At 36.4% G+C, this 18,829-nt stretch overlaps 1 protein-coding gene across 4 annotated transcripts in view; it reads right to left on the bottom strand.

Annotated features, from left to right (window-relative positions):
- The window catches only part of GPR180 (G protein-coupled receptor 180), a 58,951-nt gene that overhangs the window by 23,785 nt on the left and 16,337 nt on the right, over positions 1 to 18,829 (bottom strand). For 3 of the 4 annotated variants that reach the window (XM_070408778.1, XM_070408777.1, XM_070408779.1), the window contains exons 4-8: positions 18,237 to 18,417; positions 18,045 to 18,094; positions 14,604 to 14,761; positions 11,359 to 11,550; positions 9,391 to 9,468 (exon numbers count right to left, since the gene is read on the bottom strand). In XM_070408778.1, coding sequence (XP_070264879.1) covers positions 9,391 to 9,468; positions 11,359 to 11,550; positions 14,604 to 14,761; positions 18,045 to 18,094; positions 18,237 to 18,417 — 659 coding nt within the window. Of the gene's footprint in view, positions 1 to 5,543; positions 8,343 to 9,390; positions 9,469 to 11,358; positions 11,551 to 14,603; positions 14,762 to 18,044; positions 18,095 to 18,236; positions 18,418 to 18,829 lie in introns of those variants that run through there. The other variant, XM_070408776.1, reaches the window with a different exon arrangement.

The raw sequence follows: 18,829 nt of genomic DNA on the forward strand, positions 1-18,829 counted from the left end.
CTCTCCCTTCCTCTCTCAAATCACTAAAGATATATTTTTTAAAAAGAAGAAAATGTGGACCACACAATATATATTGTAATAAGTGAGCAACCATCTGAAAAAAATTAAGTTGAATCTCTAGTTCATATTTTAATATATATTTGTATTTATTTCAGAGGAAGAGAGAGAGAGATAGAAACATCAATGATGAGAATCATTGATTGCTGCCTCCTGCTCACCCTCTACTGGGGATGGAGCCTGAAACCTTGGCATGTGCCCTGACCAGGAATTGAATTGTGACCTTTTGACTCATAGGTCCACGCTCAATGGACCTATGAGTCAAAAGGTCCATTGAGCCACACCTGGCAGGGCCCTGGTTCATATTTTATAGCAAAATAAATTTTAGGTGGATCAAAACTTTAAACATAAAACTACCAGAAGAAAAAATAGAGGATTTAAACATAATCTCAAAGAGGTAAAGTATTCCACATGTGGCACAGGTAGAACACAAACACAGAAGCCATAAAAAATATACTGATAATTCCACCTGTATTTAAAAAACAAACAAAAAAAATCTACAAGCTCACTTAAGCTTCAGTGTCTAGGGTTTCCACTGGAGATTTATTATATAGGCATGATTAATTGAATCATTGACTACAGGTTGAACTTAATCTCCATCCCTCTTCCCTCCCAAGTCAGGCTAATATCACTGTGACTCAAAGTACCAACCCCCTCTAAGTATGTGGTTCTGATGTGCCTAACCTTCTTACTGAGTTATCTCATTAGCATAAACTATCAGGTTCCATCATGGATAACAAGTACACTTCTATCACTCTGGAAACTCCAAGGATTTAGGTCCTGGGAAGGGGGAGAAGGGGGAGGGGGAGCTTGAAAGGGAAGGGACTAGAAGGAGAGGAAGAGGGCCAGGCACATTTTTATGCCAAGGGAGGCTACTAGTAATAGCAAAAGACTGGAAATCAACAATGTCCAGCAACAAAGGACCAATTTAAAAAAATTAAAAATACAGCCATATAATGGAATTCTATGCAATTAATGAAAGGAGTGGGCCAACTCTGTAGGTAGGTATACAAAATAAATTGCTGAATGTGCAAAACAATCTGTATGGTGTGCTTTATATATATGTATATTTATATATCCAAGGGGCCACCTCTAGAAAAATAAACAAGAAATTGGTAATAGAGGCTGGATCCACAGAAGAGATATCACTGGGAGAATAGCTTGCTTTATTTTTATCTTTTCCAACCTTCTGATTTTTGTATAATATGCATGTATTACCTGTTTAATGAGACTGAAATATTACAATGCATTTGCACATTTCTCTGAAGATACTAAACATAATATATAATTTAATCTTTTGATTACTAAGGTGATTGTCATGAATTATCTATATATATAAAACCCTAATATGCAAATAGACCGAACAGCGGAACAACTGAACAACCAGTTGCTATGATGTGTGCTGACCACCAGAAGGTGTGCACAGAACATGGCGGGCGTCGGCAGCAGGCGGCAGAGTGCGGGACATGGTGGGCATCTGCTGTGGCGGGATGGTGGAGCAGGTGAGCAGGGGCACCAGACCAAGGCAGGTTGCCGGTCGCTGTCATTGGGGCGAGCCTCTGCTGGTTACTGAAAATTCTTTGCTCCAATGTGCCGCAGTCCCGCCAGGAATTTGCACCTGCTGCCGACACTGGCTCTGCTCGCACCCGCTGCCGGCCCCTGCCACCGGCCCCGATCGCCTCTCAGGGCATCTCCACCTCACGCTGCTCCTGAGGGGCGATCAGGGCTGGCAGCCACCTCTCGCACCCGCTGCTGGTGCCAGAGCCACCGCTCACACCCACTGATGGCGCCTGGCACAGGTCCCGATCACTCGGCGCCATCAGTAGGTGTGAGCAGCGGCTGCCGGCCCCGATCGCCCCTGAGGGCTTCTCCACATCCCCCTGCTCCTAAGGGGCAATTGGGGCAGCAGCTGCCACTCGCACCTGCTACTGGCGCCAGTCCCAGTCGCTCCATGCCCTCAACGGGTGCCGGCGCTGTCAGCGTGTAGGAGCAGCAGCGGTGCGAGTGGGGCTGCTGGCAGACAGGAGACCAGGGGGCCAGGGCAGGAGGGGCCAGGCCGGTGCGCAGAGGATGGGCCAAGACCCGCCCCTGTGCTCACCGCAGCCTTGTGGTCCACAGTTCCTTTCAAGGTGCACAAATTCGTGCACTGGGCCCCTAGCATTAAACAATACAATTCCAAGTGTCTATTAAGGCCCATAGACTGTTTTCATTCACACTGAATGACCCCAGGCTGCTGTGGTTTGAGTGTCATTTTTATCTATCATCTATCTATCTATCTATCTATCTATCTATCTATCTATCTATCTATTATTATTGACAGTATGATAGGCGTCCCTCATTTACTCCCCCACTGTTCTCCTCTACACTAAGTCCCAATCCCACCTCAAGCCTTCCCCACACAATTGTCTATGTCCATGGGTTATGCATACATATTCTTTGGTTGATCGCTTCCTGTCCCTTTCACCCCCCTCCTCTCTGAGATCTATCATTCTGTTCAATGCTTCCATGCCTCTGGACCTATTTTGTTTGTTAGTTTAGTTTTTAAATCAGATTCCACATATGTGAGATCATGTGATATTTGTCCATCCATGCTGCTGCAAAGGGTAAGAGCACCTTCGTTTTTTACAGCTGCAGAGTATTCCATTGTGTAAATGTACCTGTGTCATTTTTAGTCTGTCTTCTCCCAGCTTAATTATTATTATTATTATTATTATTATTATTACTGCTGTCAACTATTCTTCCTCTGACTCAAACTTCTTTTAGATTGGCACTTTTAGTTTTGAAGGGCCAAGAAACCAGATACATGGTCTTAATACACCACTATGTAAAATAGAGGGAAACTGCCTCTTTGATAGTTTGAGGAATCTTCTCATAATTGATGAGTTTTAGAGATTAGACTTATAACAATTACTTGACTACTCAAGATTTTTATATAGTCTCAGTTCCGTACAATTGAATAAAGAACAGGGAAAGTATTATTGAAGTCACAATGTGAGGTTCTATTATTTAATAATGCTATATTGCTAAGTTCATATCTGGGGCTCTTTTTCATTCATTCAAAAACATTTTTGAGCATCTAGTGTACACCAGGGAATGTTCTAGGTGCTAGGGATACAGACAATGATCAAAGTCCCTTAGAATTTACATTCTAATTGGGGAGAGATAAAGCAGTAAGTACTACCAAGAGAAAAGGGGATAATGCAATAGAGCAATTAGGATGGGGGAGAATTAGACAGGATGGCATATTAGTGAGGGTCTGATGGAAACGGAGAACTACTAGGATATCACATACACACATACACACCATCTTTAACATATAAAATAAGGGATTTATTATGGGGATTATAGGAGGCTGATCCTTTTGTGTCTGACAGGTGGGGATGATGGGTGTGAAGCAGGGAGGGAAGCACGGGCACACTGGAGCCTGCCAGGTGAGCAGAATCCATGGGGACTGAGTGGAACTCATGCCAATCTCTCACCATTTCCAAGCCTTTAACAATGAGTTGTTCTGCAAACCTGTCACCCTTTGTCACGTAGTAAAACATATACCTGGCCCAGGAGTCAGAATAGCTGAAGGAGGCAACCCAGCAGCAGCTGTGGTCCTGTGGGCCTGGCTGTTGGCCTATAAGCCAAGAAGATGAACCAGCAGATAAGCAACAACATGGGTGAGCACGCTGCTTGGACCTTTCAATTATAAAAAGAATCTGGATCTCGCTACTTTACTTCCATCTTCTAAATCTTGCGGCAAACATCTCTTGTGACCTATACTATCCTGGAATTATGCAGGGAGAATTCTGAGGAACATATCTCCAGCTTATCTAAATTTGCAACAAATAAATCCACTGCTGATGGTCAGAGGTGTCTAAAAATATTTGAGCTGAGAACCTAAAGAATGAGAAGGATTTAGCCATGTAACCATGCCAAGATTTGGAAGAGAATATTTCAGGCAGAAAAAAGGGTAAATGCAAAGGTTCGGGGGCAGTGATATAACTGAGGTTATTTTTAATAATGAGGGTAGGGCCTAGTGAGAGGGAGAGAGGTACAATATATCAGAGGTAGAGGAAGGGACCAGACCATGTGGGGCCGTGTAAAACACGGTAATGAGCATGGATCACTTTTCTGTAAGTGCAATGGGAAGCAGTTTTTAACAGGAAAATTGTAGTTTGATTTACATTTTTTTTCTATTGTAAACTAATTTAAAAGTTAAAAAAAAAAGGCATAAGGTTAGCACCAAGAATTCTATCATCCAGCTTTGCTTTGCAGAGAACGGGCTTTAGTGAACAGGGCCACTTTTTCCATGACACCGAGCCTCCTGGCAGTCTACGTCGAAGACTCCTAGAACACAAGGCACATGAAGCCCTTCAGTTGTGCAGGGAGGATGTCCAAGTGTGGAAGCAGCAATATTACTTAGAGAACCACTGCAGGAGTTCCAGCCAAAGATCTACACTAGTTTTCTTAACTCACCAGTCTCATTCATATAGTCTCAATTCATGAACTCAGGTTGAAACAAAAACAGTATTACCTCTCCAGATTTGGTCTCAAATTGACTATCGCAATTCCCCCAAACAAAAAAACCCTAAAAGATTTGTTACCACTAAGTTATCCAGAGAATGTTTCACAAATCATTTTGGGTTTTCCAGAGACTTAGAAGCATGAACAGACTGTTGAACCTCAGAGGGAAGGTAGGGGAGAGTGGGTGGGAAGAGATGAACCAATGAACTTGTATGCATATATGCATAACCTGTGGACACAGACAATGGGGTGGTGAGGGCCTGGGGTGGGGGACGGAGAGGGCTGGAAGAAGTTAATGGAGGAAAAAGGAAGACACATGTAATACTTTCAATAATAAAGATTAAAATAATATAATAATTTCGGGTTTTCAAAGACTTTCCAGAGAATATGCACAACCTCCTAAGGGAAACATATTGAAGGGCGCAATGTTCATGCTAATGTGTAAATCCTACTCTCATTATGTTTAAGTTGGCCTTAGACTTGCATATCTTCTATTTTCATCAGACTTGGCTTACTTTACTTGAGATCATGAAAAACTTCCCTAAAGCAAGCTCTTCTGCCTGGATTATCTCTCCCTGCTAGCAATGCTTTCTTGCTGAAGGCCAAGGTTCAAATATTGAAGTGTGCTGAGGTGCCCACTTAATTAAGTAGGAATTAACATTATTATACATATCAATACAAATAAACATCTTTTATACCTTTCTAAAGAAAAAAAAACCCAAAATGTTTCTTTCTTTCTTTTCTTTCTTTCTTTTTTTTTTTTTTTTTTAAAGAAAGGGCTCTGGACAGACCATTCATCTTTAAAAAATAAAATAAAAATAAATTTTTAGAAATTGTTATTAACAGAGAAAGAAAATAGAAAAGTTTTGAACTTTAAATAGTTTGCATTATACACTCATCTTTCTGTAATCTTTAGTGACATATCTCCATGTAAACATTCAGAAAAAGGGGAATGCTATGCCATGACTTAAGAAATAATAAATTTTGGTTCTGATTACTAAACTTTATTAACAACTTTTTTAAAAATATATTTTTATTGATTTTTTACAGAGAGGAAGGGAGAGGGATAGAGAGTTAGAAACATCGATGAGAGAGAAACATTGATCAGCTGCCTCCTGCACACCACCTACTGGGGATGTGCCTGCAACCAAGGTACATGCCCTTAACTGGAATCGAACCTGGACCCTTCAGTCCACAGGCCAATGCTCTATCCACTGAGCCAAACCGGTTAGGGCTAACAACTCTTTTATACATTAGTTAACAATTATTTTACTTTCTTTAAAAATAGCTCTTAGATAACAAAATAAATTATCAGCAAATTCAACCATAAATTTAAAAATAAAGTAAAAAATACCCTTGAAGTTTCATAAACGCGAGCACAGTAATATATATATTAGTACTGATTACAGTGTCTCTGTTCTTTGTGTAAGGTAACATAAAGATTATTCCCTTGCCATTGTTGCAAGTTCACAAACTTTATGAAAAGGCTTCACTATTTTTTCCCAGCTTAATTAACTTACACTTCAGTTGAACACAACAGACAATAATGATGTTATTAGTGAGATGTGGTAAAAGAAATGGTCATGACCACTCAGCAGATCATGTAAACCTAAAATATCCCCCAGACCTTCCAGTCTCAACCTGTAGATCTCCTTATTAAATAATTTAGAAAGAACTATTAGAGATGACTTCATGAGCAGACTGAACTTTGCCACTTTGCCTTTTGCCAGTCACAAACGCATGTATTTTTGCCTTTAAAATGAAACAATACTATTCATTTCCAATGAGACTAGGTGTAAGGGAAAAACAAAGTCATGGATTTTGTTGTTGTTGTTGTTAATCCCCATGGGAGGATATTTTTCCATTGATTTTTTTAGAGAGTGAATGGGAGTAGAAGAAACAGAGAGAGAAACATCGATGTGAGAGAGACACATTAATTGATTGCCTCTTGCATGCACCCTGACCAGGGCCAGGGATTGAGCCTACAACCGAGGTACATGCCCTTGACTGGAATTGAACCCGGGACCCTTCAGTACATAAACCGATGCTCTATCCACTGAGCCAAACCAGCTAGAGCAAGCCATGGATATTTTTAAGTTGCACTACATTATTTTAACTATTTAACTAAAAAGTTTAATTACCAGATCAGTGCACCATTTTTTTTTATCCTCACCGGAGGATATGTTTATTTTTTTTGTGTTTTTTTTTTTTTAAGAAAGAGAGAGAGAAACATCAACTGGGGTTCAAACCCAAAACCTTTTTGGCAATATTGAACGACACTCCAACCAACTGAGCCACCCGGCTATGGCAAGTGCACCAGTTCTTGCTTAAACATGTAATACCTTTGAAAGTAGATTAAAATAATCTTTAAAAAGAAGCCAGAGGTAAAAATGAACAGACCTGAACAGCGTGACAAACAGAAACGGAATAATTTCCAATCAGTGACCATTAATGGCATTACTCATTTTATATAATAGCAGGTTTTAACAACCATTTAGCAATTCTTTAAACAGGCACTTGATAGAGTACTTTTTAGCTATCATATTCCATACAGGGGCAACACAGACACAAAAAAATATTGCTTTATTACTAAGGATTCAAGATGGCAACTAGTTAGATTCCATTGCCAATATGGATTATAACAAATCCAGTGAGTATTTTGTTTTTCAATTATTCATAGAAAATTTAATCCTGATTAAGTATCCTTGGGCAGGAATTCATAGGTAGTTGATGACTGAAACCAACATTTATGTGAAATGCTTCTGTTAATTTAATCTGTGTGTATGGCTTAATTATGATTGGGGATTCAATGTAAGAGAAATGAATTATATCAGGATTAAATTAGTACCATATCACACAGTATTTTTTCCTTCTTTCTTTTTTAACATGTAAAACTGCTTGTCCCTTTACCTAAATACTCAGGTTTTAAAACCCTTTGTCCTTAAAACACATGTAATGTATCTACTTTTATTTTTCATAAACTGTCCAAAACTCTTTGCTAATCAAATTAAAACTGGAATTAGAGCAAAATGATAGAAGAAAATGGAGAAAACCCCCACCCACAAATGAACAAAAGCTTATTCATTTAACTATGAATATAATCTATATTTATTTTCTGAATTTTACTTTCAATTCCTTTAAACTCCAATATGAAATGCATTTTCTTTAAAGCATTAAAAAGAAGCAATTTTTAATCAGTATACTAAACAGATTTCATAACTGGACTTAGTTCAGATATGTATAAGCAAGTAATCATTTAACTGATTACTTTTTATAAGACTATCAAACCTGAGTTAACTATTGACATAAAATGAGGCATTATAAGTGGTGAATCTCTTACCAAAATATCATATAATTCTTTTCCATCTTTATTTCCACATGGAAATCACATAAATCACCTTATAACAATACTCTTCAAAGTTTAAGTATTTTTCAAAACATTTCATTTATTTCCTTTTTCAGTTTTGGTACTGCTTAAATGCAGTTGTATAAATAACATGCTCTGCTCTCTATGTTCAATTTTTCATACCAAAGTATGAAAAAAAAGTCAGTGTATTTGGATCCTTATTGCACTCTGTTTAATCAATTCACTTTTCCTTAAAGAAAATCAAGTATCAGAAGTGAGGCCGACTTTTGTGTCCAGAGGATATGGTCAGTGGTAGTGTTACTGAGGAGAGTGAAGAAACTTCCCAGTACAGACTGTGGGACAGAAAGAGTCTGTAAAGAATAACCATGGAAACAGACTGGCAAAGGATAACACCTATTGTAATAACCTGAAAAGAACAGAAAGAGGATGCTTTTACTGCATGCAAAAACAGAGAATTCAATTAATCACAAACCTATGTGTACTTTATATATACATATAAGATATTGCAAAAGTAGGTTTACAATTTTCATATGGAAAATAACACAATCATTAATAAATAGTATAAGAATAAACCCTGTGCTTTGTGTACTCACAGCTGTAAACCTACTTTGCCCCACCCTGCATATGTACACACACTATCCTTCATCTCTCCATGGGTACATTTTATCAAATTCATTTTCAATAGGAAAATATGACTAATGTTCAGAACTATAATTGTTCAAAGGTTAAATTCCTTTAACATTCTATAGACACCAAAATAAGACAGAAAAGAATAATATGCTATGCCATTCTCTCCTTACGGTGCATGCACTACACAAAGTAATGAGAAAAACCTGGCTCCCGGCTAATCTAAGTAATGGGAATAAAACATGCCCCGAGTCCTTTCAAAAATCCTCAAGTTGCTTCTCTATTTTTGTAGACTCCCTTCCTATCTACTTACTCTTTGTAAATACCTTAGGCTCAAGACACATTTGTGAGTTCAAGCATATACTGCACTGCTTGTGAAGGGCTCCTGGCAGAACTCCACTTTGAAATGATGGAGCTGTTCACCTAACAAGGTAGGTATCAACACAATCAAAATGTGGTGCACCTGAACATGGCACTCCAGTCGACAGCCTGTTAAAGCAACTAGACTGATTTTTATAAATCTATCTTGATTTTTACTATTACACAGCAAACATTTTTCTTAACAAAGATGTGTTATGAATCCTCTTATTTATGAACGGCACTATGAAATAGGTTATAATATGCACGACAAAACTATTTTCCATCATTTTGCTTATAAACTAAATTTAAAAATTTGTCTTTTATATTTTAAACTTCTAAATTAATACCCTCACCAGTTCAGTATTTTGTTTCAAAGTTTTATTTTGAAGCGCTCAAGAAGCCTCTGAAAGGATAAATAGGCCCAATAAGAATTACCAAAAACTATTTTGCTCATATATAGTACTTACCTTATCTCTTTGGTAGTCATTAAACATGAAAGATATGCAGGCAAGAACTGGGTGGCATAAAAACCACAAGACACAGCCCTGAAACAAATGAAAAGTAAGTCAAGTAAGTGCAGCTATGTCTTTATTTTCAGAATGTACCAGATAAAACACAGTAGGCATATTTAAGAGGTCTTGATTGATATCAACCGGACTTTAGAGAATTTGCAATAAAAAGGTAGAAATAAATTTGCTGTTGCTACTCTGTTTCTAATCAAATCTTCTAGAGTATTTAAAATCTTAAATCTACATTTGGAAATTTTGATACACTATGAATATATTAAGTAACAAATTAGTAATTGAGAAAACCAATGTACAAATGTATAATATTTCTGTAAAAAAAATAAGACTGTATATTCATATTTTAAAAAATATATTTCTATTGATTTCAGAGAGTAGGGGAGAAGGAGAGACAGAAACATCAATGATGAGAGAGAATCACTGATTACACACACACACACACACACACGCACACAAAGAAATTGTGAAAGAATACACAAAAAAGTGACTGATGGTGGTTACCTGTTTGAGGGTGTTAGTACAAAAGAGAGTGCAACTGGACAAGTAAGAATGGGAAGCTTTTTAACATTATACCTTTCAAAAATCTCTTCTCTATTTTTCCCAAAACCTTTTCTTTTCCAAAATTAAATTTGAAATAAAATAATAAGTTAATAAATAATAGTTGTTGAGATGCTTAGTATATTGAAAATAAGGGAAAAAAAGATGTAGAAAACGTGTTTACTATGCTACCTCTTATATAAAACGAAGGGAAAAACACAGAATTATATATTAAAAATTCTCTGGGAGGATGAATTAAAACAGCAGTGATTATATGAGGAGGTGATAATTGAGTGGATGGAAGACAGGTAAGAAACATGTTTTGCTACTCTTGAAGTACTTTTGAATGTTTGAACCCATTCAAAAAGTTAAATTATAATATATAAAAATAAATGTTTAGGTTCAATGAAAGAGTTCGATATTGTTTTAAACATAAAACAAAGAAGAAATTAGTTTTTAAACATCTTAAATATATAACCACCTTTCAAACAATAAGCACTGTTTTCCTGTAAAAATTCGGAAGCAAAATGGCCTTTCCTTGCCTGTTTGGGTTTCTAGGCTGCAGCCGCTTGAAACTGTGCACCAGGAATAAAGGAGTCTGGCCCTTCCTCCACCGCGGCCTCTGACTCCTCAGAGGTTTCTGTGGAGCAGGGTGGGCTGAGGAACAGCTCATCAGAGTGCTATTAAAGTTGTCATGATGAAAGAATATGGATTCTCTCAATCTGACAGGAAAACATAACCTTCTACGGAGGAAGGCTTACAGTGTCACTGCCCAACCTCTCTCCTGATCTTTCCCTTTATTAGATGGGTATAGAAAAAAAAAATCAAATTTGCTTTTAGATCTCACTAGCATATGAAGGACAGTGGGGGAATAAAGTGAACATCTCATATGGAGGCAGTGAAATGGCTAAAACATAATATGGACTCAGCTTCCTGACCCATCTGCTTATGCCAATGGATAGCTCCTCACAATTTGTTTGAAATCACTGCATAATTCTGAGTAACAGTATCTAGTAATAGTCAATTAGTAACTGTTTTTTGAGAATTGTAAACTGTATTCTAATTTAAAAATTTTTTAAAAATTCTGATACTACAGAAAAATGTCAATTCCCTATTGGTAAAGAAATCATGAACCAGACAAAATTGACCTGCCAAAAATTACATGGAAACCACTGTTCTATGGGTTCTATAAAATGAGGATAGTATCATCCACGTCATAGGTTGTGAAGATTAAATAAGCACATGAAGGGCTTACAGTAGTGCCTGGCACATAATAAAAGTTTAAGGAGTGTTGGCATGTAGTTGCCTAGATACTTCCTAAAGAAAGCAGAACAAAGCTGATAATCAGAAGCCATTTTCTAACCAAACCCGTACTTTGGCGAAAGTGATGTAGAACTCTCTTTTCAGGGTACTCCTCTCCACTGTGATGATCTGGTAGAGTCCACAACCTAATGACAATGCCAGGCAAATTCTTAAAATGATTAGCAGGATCCCTGCTAAGTTGTGGTGTGAATAATAGCTGTGAGGACTGGTCTCTTCAAACTGTTCCCAAAGTAGCAAAATACTCTGCAAAAAATAAAAAATAAATAAAAAATACATTTTGAGAAAAAAAATAGTATCTGCTTACAATTAGCACTTTTAAACTATTTTAAACATCCATTTAAACATACCAACATCCCTAAGAGGTTCTAAGATTTATCAGACTATAAAGTTGTCAGTTAATAAAGCACATGCAGTCTTTTCCTTGTTGATACCCTAAGCTGGAGAAAACGATTACCAAATGAGACCACATACAAAAGATAAAAAATGCTATTGCTATCATGACTCAAGTAAGATATCTATAAGAATAAAAATCAGTTGAAATGATTAAGAGAATAAATATAAACTTTGTTACAAATCCATCTTTTTCTTCAACACCGTATTTGAAATCAAACTGTCCTGCATTCAAGCCTACTATCTCAGGATAACTTCCAAATATCTCAGTATTTTTTTGTAATCCAGAAATAGGTTAGAATTACTGATTCAGATTTTACTCTTTTTCCATGGTAACCTTCCTGGGTAAAGGAGAATATATTTTTAATATTCATTATAAACACCAAGAGCACAGTTACTTATCCTTACTTCTTTTTCTCCCATATTGTTACTGTAAAAGTAAAAAGCTCAGCAAGTTCCTCATCAAGCTGTTCTGTTTATTGCTATTCAGTAGAAATCTGTTCATATTCCTTCCATCTTTACCAAACATCAGTCACTTAAATAAATTACTATAATAATCAGTAAGCCTCTGTGCTTCCTTCACTTCCAACCCAGATCTCAGAATTGTGTCTTCTGTGACTTCCAAAGAATTCATATCAAAACTCAAGTATTGCCCTAACTGGTTTGGCTCAGTGGATAGAGCATTGGCCTGCGGACTGAAGGGTCCCAGGTTCAATTCCGGTCAAGGGCATGTACCTTGGTTGCGGGCACATCCCCAGTAGGGGGTGTGCAGGAGGCAGCTGATCGATGTTTCTAACTCTCTATCCCTCTCCCTTCCTCTTTGTTAAAAATCAATAAAATATATTAAAAAAAACAACAACTCAAGTATTAATTCCATTTCTTAGACCTTATTAACCAGCAACCTCTTCTTTTTCTCATTCTCAAATCTTGCTATCATTCTTGATAGGTGATCTCCTTTGTTATCGGCACACATGAATTTCCTTCTTGGACTAAATATTTGCTCTATATTATTGAAAATGTTACTCCTCCACTTACCCAATTATACCCATCTGATTTCTTAACTCACATTTCTTTTTCTTTTTCATTAAATTTATTGGGGTGACATTGGTTAATAGGATCAAACAGGTTTCAGGTGTGGATTTCTGTTACAAGATCTGTATACTGCACTGTGTGCCAATCACCCAAAGTCAAATCGTCAGTCACCATATATTACAACCCACTCACTCCTTATCCTCCCATCTTCCATTTCAAACTTAACCTTTACAACAAAAAAGTGCTATTATAGGATTACCATTTCCTGCTATCTATGTGAGGTAATGAGTATGTTTATAATCATTTCACAATGTATATGTATACCAAAACATCACATGTACATCTTAAATAATATAATTTCTACTTGTCAATTATACTGCAATAAAGCAGAAAAAAACCCTACCAATTCCTATGACTCACATTTTTACAATTCAAACTCCCATATTTTCATATATGAATGTGAATACATGACCTATGGAATATACATAAGTATTCATATAGTCTCTGGTTGCATCATTCACCTTGTCTGAGTTGTTGAGTACCAGGGTTAGGTCTAATGTATTCTTCACAAATGCTCACATACAGTCTAGGGTAGTGTCATAATCTCAATTCTTAATTTGTATTTGTCCAGGATAATCAAATTAAATTACAATGACATAAAAATTTAAATTTTTAAAAAAGTTATTGAGACATGAGAATTTAACCTGATATTAACACTACATTCCACAAATCCGGAGTCAAACACATTAAGTTGGTAGAGTCTTGTCCTTGTTTTACTTACTTCTAATTCAGTTTTTCATCTTTATTGTTGAAAGTGTTACCTATGTCTCCGTTTTTCCCCCATTGGACCCCTTCTAGTCCCCCTCCCTCCCCCCGCCCTTCACCACACTACTGTCTGTGTTCATGGATTATGCATATATGCATACAAGTTCTTTGGCTAATCTCTTCCCACACACCCACCCACCCCCACCTTCTTTCTTATTAACCTTCCCTTCCCAGCATTATCTCTTTCTAAATACCATATCTGTGATATAGTCTCTTTCTAAATTCAATCATGTAAATTCAAGACACCTACTTCACTCTGAACCTACTGTACTTACTAAATACTGGAAGTGCAGGGAAGAATGAAGCACAGACCTTATCATTCCTTAATGAATTTTGCAACTATTCAATGCATTAAAATTTAGATTATAACATCATTGACAGAGCCCAGGGTATATTTCATCTTTATCTATAGCCAATGATGGTTACAAACTCAGTACAAATTTTTATATTTGTACCTTTCCTCTTAACTTTTATAAAGCCATTGCACACAGGCATATGGAGACTGTAGAATAACCTCTGTACTATCGCTATAGAGAGGAAAAAGGCACAGAGGACCTTTCTAGAACCTGAAATTTGTTTTCGTAATTGTTTTTAAAAACAAGATTCCATTCTTTTTTTATACTACATTTTGCTTTTTCATTGATCTCAGATATTCACTGAAATTATGTCATGCATAAAGTAGAAAAACTGAACCTACAGATCCTTGCCAGTGAATGAATCACAAATTCACTCATTCACTCCTTCAATGTTGAGTACTTACTATGTGCTAGAAAATATGAAAAGAAAACTATTAAGTAGAAAATAAGAATGTAACCTAGTATTAAATATATTGTACTTGAATAAGGGATAGGAAGCACAAATTCAGGTAAATTACAATTAAATTCAGTACTAAGAAGATTAACAGGTTATTTGATCTATGACTCTTTAAATTCACACTTTAAAAGGACACAAATTACTTATGGGTCCCAAGTTTCAATTCTGATAGGAGATATATCTAGATTTGCATTTCTGAATATTGAAAAGCAGAAACACTGAATGCCAATACTCACCTGTGTTATGACAATGAACACAGCAATGCCAGTGGATGCAGGAGTGGAATCCCACTGCAGAGGTCTGCTCTGAGACTTCTTCATTCTGACTATTGTCCAGCCCATGCACAGACTCAGAAGTAGGAATAACATGTGAATTTGGGAAGTGATGTCAAAAACTAATGGGAAATAAAAACCAAAGACAACCAAGTTTTCATAATACAAAGAATGTGGTCCCTCTTGAGTTAAGAATAGAATTAACTTTTAAACTACAAAAAGATGGGCATTTTCAAAGAGAACTGATGAAATTCAATAATAAGATATATTCATATGTAACAATTCTTAAAAAAGTAAAATTTTGCCATTAAATTTGTAAACATTTATGAGAATAGTTAAAGCAAGGTCAATACTTCTATCTTAGTACATGGACATGCATGCCAATAACACATTTTATTAAGATAAACTTTAGCCCTAGCTGTTTTGGCTCAGTGGATGGAGTGTCGGCCTGTGGACTGAAGGGTCCCAGGTTTGATTCTGGTCAAGGGCACATGCCTGGGTTGTGGGTTCAATCCCCAGCTGGGGGCGTTCAGGAGGCAGCGAATCAATGATTCTCTCTCATCACTGATGTTTCTATCTCTCTTTCCCTCTCCCTTCCTCTCTGAAATCAATAAAAATATATTTAAAAAACTTCAATCCCATTTTTCTTAGCTTCTTTAAGTACATAATCCTGTTTATAGCTCACTGCTTATTAAAAGAAACAAATTTTAAATATAATTTCTGCCATGTAAAGAATACTGGTGCCTTCATTTTTCAGTTGCTAATTTTTTTTGATGGCTGAACTACAATTTGAAGAGTATTTTCTAAAACTATTCATAAGAAATAGCATGACAATAAAACACATAGCTGCAGTAACATCCAATTATGTTGGCTTCAGTGTCAGAGTCCTGAGACAAATAAAATACTCCACGCATTAGTGTCATGTGCCACCAGGTGGCCATCACGTACACTGCAGGGAAAGCCTGCTACTTTAAAGAGGACGCAACAAAATCACCTGCATGCACCCTGTTCAGCGCCACAAGAAAAAAATAACCTATAAATAATTCAAGGCCTATTAATTTTAGAAGAGAGTATTTACTGATTTCAAAGAGATTATCACTTTTCATAGTGTACTTTAATCTGGATTTTAGAATGAACATGTGATCACAATTTAACAAAATAAAACTTTTTTCAAATTGCCATCCGTAACTTTGAGGTCTACAACTTTTAACTTCTTTTATATAAAGAAGTTCTTGGAGAAACAGATAAAACTAGTTATAGTCTAATACTTATATTTAAAAGTTACAAGCCAAAAACCTGCCAAAAACCCATTATATATTTTTTTCATATATATTTTGACACATTTCCCCCCTGCTCTGCCATTCAAATTAAAACTGGATACTCTACATTTGTGCTTATATATTTGTAATAATGAATTCTGATAATAAACTGTGACTACATTTGAGTGAGATAAAATATAGCCTTTCAGATCAAGCAGTTTTCTTTCATAAATTGTAAATTACTATAATGCTAATACAAGTACATATTCAGTTACTTAAAGAAGTCATAGCTAAAGAAATATTCCTACATAAGTTGCTAATCTGCAAAAACAAATACCTGGGGGGGGAAAAAAACACCTGACTTTTCTGGTTCATTTCTTTACATACACATTATACACATCTATAATAATAAAAGCGTAATATGCTAATTAGACCGGATGTCTTTCCGGATGACCTTCCAGACGAAGCCGGGGCTGTGAGGGTACCCCTGGTTCCGGGTGCCAGAGGAAAGCTGGTGCTGGCAGTCAGGGGAAGGAAGGCCTACTATTGCACGAATTTCATGCATCGGGCCTCTAGTATTGATATAATACTGTAACTTTGAGGATAGGTAGAACAATGTTTATTTGTTGTTAAAAAATAATTAATTGTAGGTAAAATACACAGATTACACAAAAAGTCCATTCTGCGGGATTTGATTAAAAATCTTAAAATTCTTAAAATTTTAACCATTTAACTAACCAAACCTGTTGTCAAAACTACCAAAATGAATAATATTGATTTACTGCAGTTTTATTAAAAAAAAAAAAAAAAAAAAAAGACTTTTGCTTTGCCTGGCCAATATGGCTCAGTGGTTAAGCGTCGATTTATTTATTTTTTTAAAATATATTTTCATTGATTTCAGAGAAAGAGAGGGAGAGAGAGATAGAAACAACAATGATGAGAGAGAATCATTGATTGGCTGCTTCCTGCATGCCCCCAACTGGGGATCAAGCCCTCAACCTGGGCATGTGCCCTTGGCAGTAATTGAACTCGGGACCCTTCAGTCCGCAGACCAATGCTCTATCCATTGAGCCAAACTGGCTAGGGCTAAGCGTCAATTTATGAACCAGGAGGTCAAGGTTCAATTCTCAGTCAGGGCATATGCCTGGGTTGTGGGCTCGATCCCCAGTGTGGGGCCTGCAGGAGGCAGCTGATCAATGATTCTCTCTCATCATTGATGATTCTATTTCTCTCTCCCTCTCCCTTCCCCTCTGAATCAATAAAAGTATTTTTTTTAAAAAAAGACTTGCTTTTTAACCCACAGTGAAGATACATAGTGTAGACACTTGCTGTCTATTTTAAGATTCTAAAAATCTTCTAGAACCTTTCATTTTCCTTGTGAAGAGAATGTGTACTGCTCCTCTCTTGGGCATGAATAAGAGTTGCTTCTCCTTTTTTAACATCATCTAGAGCCCTTTTTACCTGCAAGTTTCTCACACTCTTTTCTCTTAGATGACTCTGAATGTTTAATAGAAACATAGAATATTTTAAAGCTGGACAGAGCTTAAATAATTTAGCTTATGCATTTTAGATGAGGAAATTGAGGCCTAAAGAGGCAAAACACATAGAAGCCCATCAAAACACATAGAAGCCCGTCAAAGGCAAAGCTGCAAGGTCAGCTCAGTTATACTCTAGGGCTGTGGGTCAGAAAAGAGGGAAAAAAGTTAAAAAAAAAAATTAAAATAGGAAAAAAACTTCAGTTCTGGGTCAGAAAACTTGCGTCTGAGTCTTGGCTCTGCCACTCAACAGCTGACTGACATTTGGAAATATGCTTCATGCCACTGAGCCCTGATTCTTTATCTGCAAAACAGGAATAAGCAAACCTATACCTTACTGAGGTTTTATTGAGGATAAATTGGAAGAACACATATGAATATGTTCTAAAACCAATGAACAACTGGACACATTGCCTATTATTAAGAAGAAACTAAATAGGGTATATGGGAACTAAAACTGTATTCCTGTGTTCAGTCATGTTAAATTCTAACCAACCTTGAATAGAAAAATTGTATTAGGACAAAAATAATTTACAAAAAAGAAAAACAAACAAGAAGTAGATAGCAAGTTTACATTAAAAAATAAATAAAAGGCTCAAAAAGATACTCACCTTCTGCCAAACTTCCCATAAAAGGTAACCCTATTCCATCTTTGGAGTAACTGAGGAATTGAAGAGGAGAGTATCAGTATAAATTACAAGTGTGAAAAAACATGTTTATAATCAAATCAAGCATAATTTTGGTGGACTAATTAGGATTAATTAGACGTAATGATGAACACAGTTTTAGTGGTTGTAAGTTACCTGGAGAAATGAATGTAATTAGCTAAAGCTGAACCAGCTTGTAACAGCAATGCAGTTGTCAGAACCTTTAAAATCATGTGCATGGGTCCTCCTTTATTAATAGCCTGCCACAATGATTGAGCATAAATGCAAGCAATCACAAAGTACACTAGGACTAGGAGGAAAAAGAACTCATGTAACCCTGTGAAGAGAAGAAAGGAGTTTGCTTCAGTAAAACAAGCCAGTTATAGTATTGGGTTGCTTTCAAATTTCCTATCAATACATTTCTAGAACTTGTTTTTTAACTGAAGTCATAGCATTCACTTTTGTAAGAGGGGAAAAAAAGGAGATCATTGATATTTAAAAATTTTATACTTTTGGACAGTTCTAACTATAGGAAGACAGATTAAACTAGTTAATCTATTAAAAAGCATAGTGGTCAAGGCTTAAGCCCAAAGACTACCCATAAGATCAAAGTTTTGTTCAAAAATAGTAAATTAAAACAATGATTTCAGCATTGTTAGATATACTTTTTAACCTCAAAGTGGATTTCTTTTGTAAGATACTTAGAAACAGATTTAGTTGATCAACAATAGTAAAATATACCCTGACAA

Source organism: Myotis yumanensis, unplaced genomic scaffold (genome assembly GCF_028538775.1).
Source record: "Myotis yumanensis isolate MYYU_CA2020_CCGP unplaced genomic scaffold, mMyoYum1.0.hap1 SCAF_3, whole genome shotgun sequence".
Lineage (NCBI taxonomy): Eukaryota > Metazoa > Chordata > Mammalia > Chiroptera > Vespertilionidae > Myotis > Myotis yumanensis.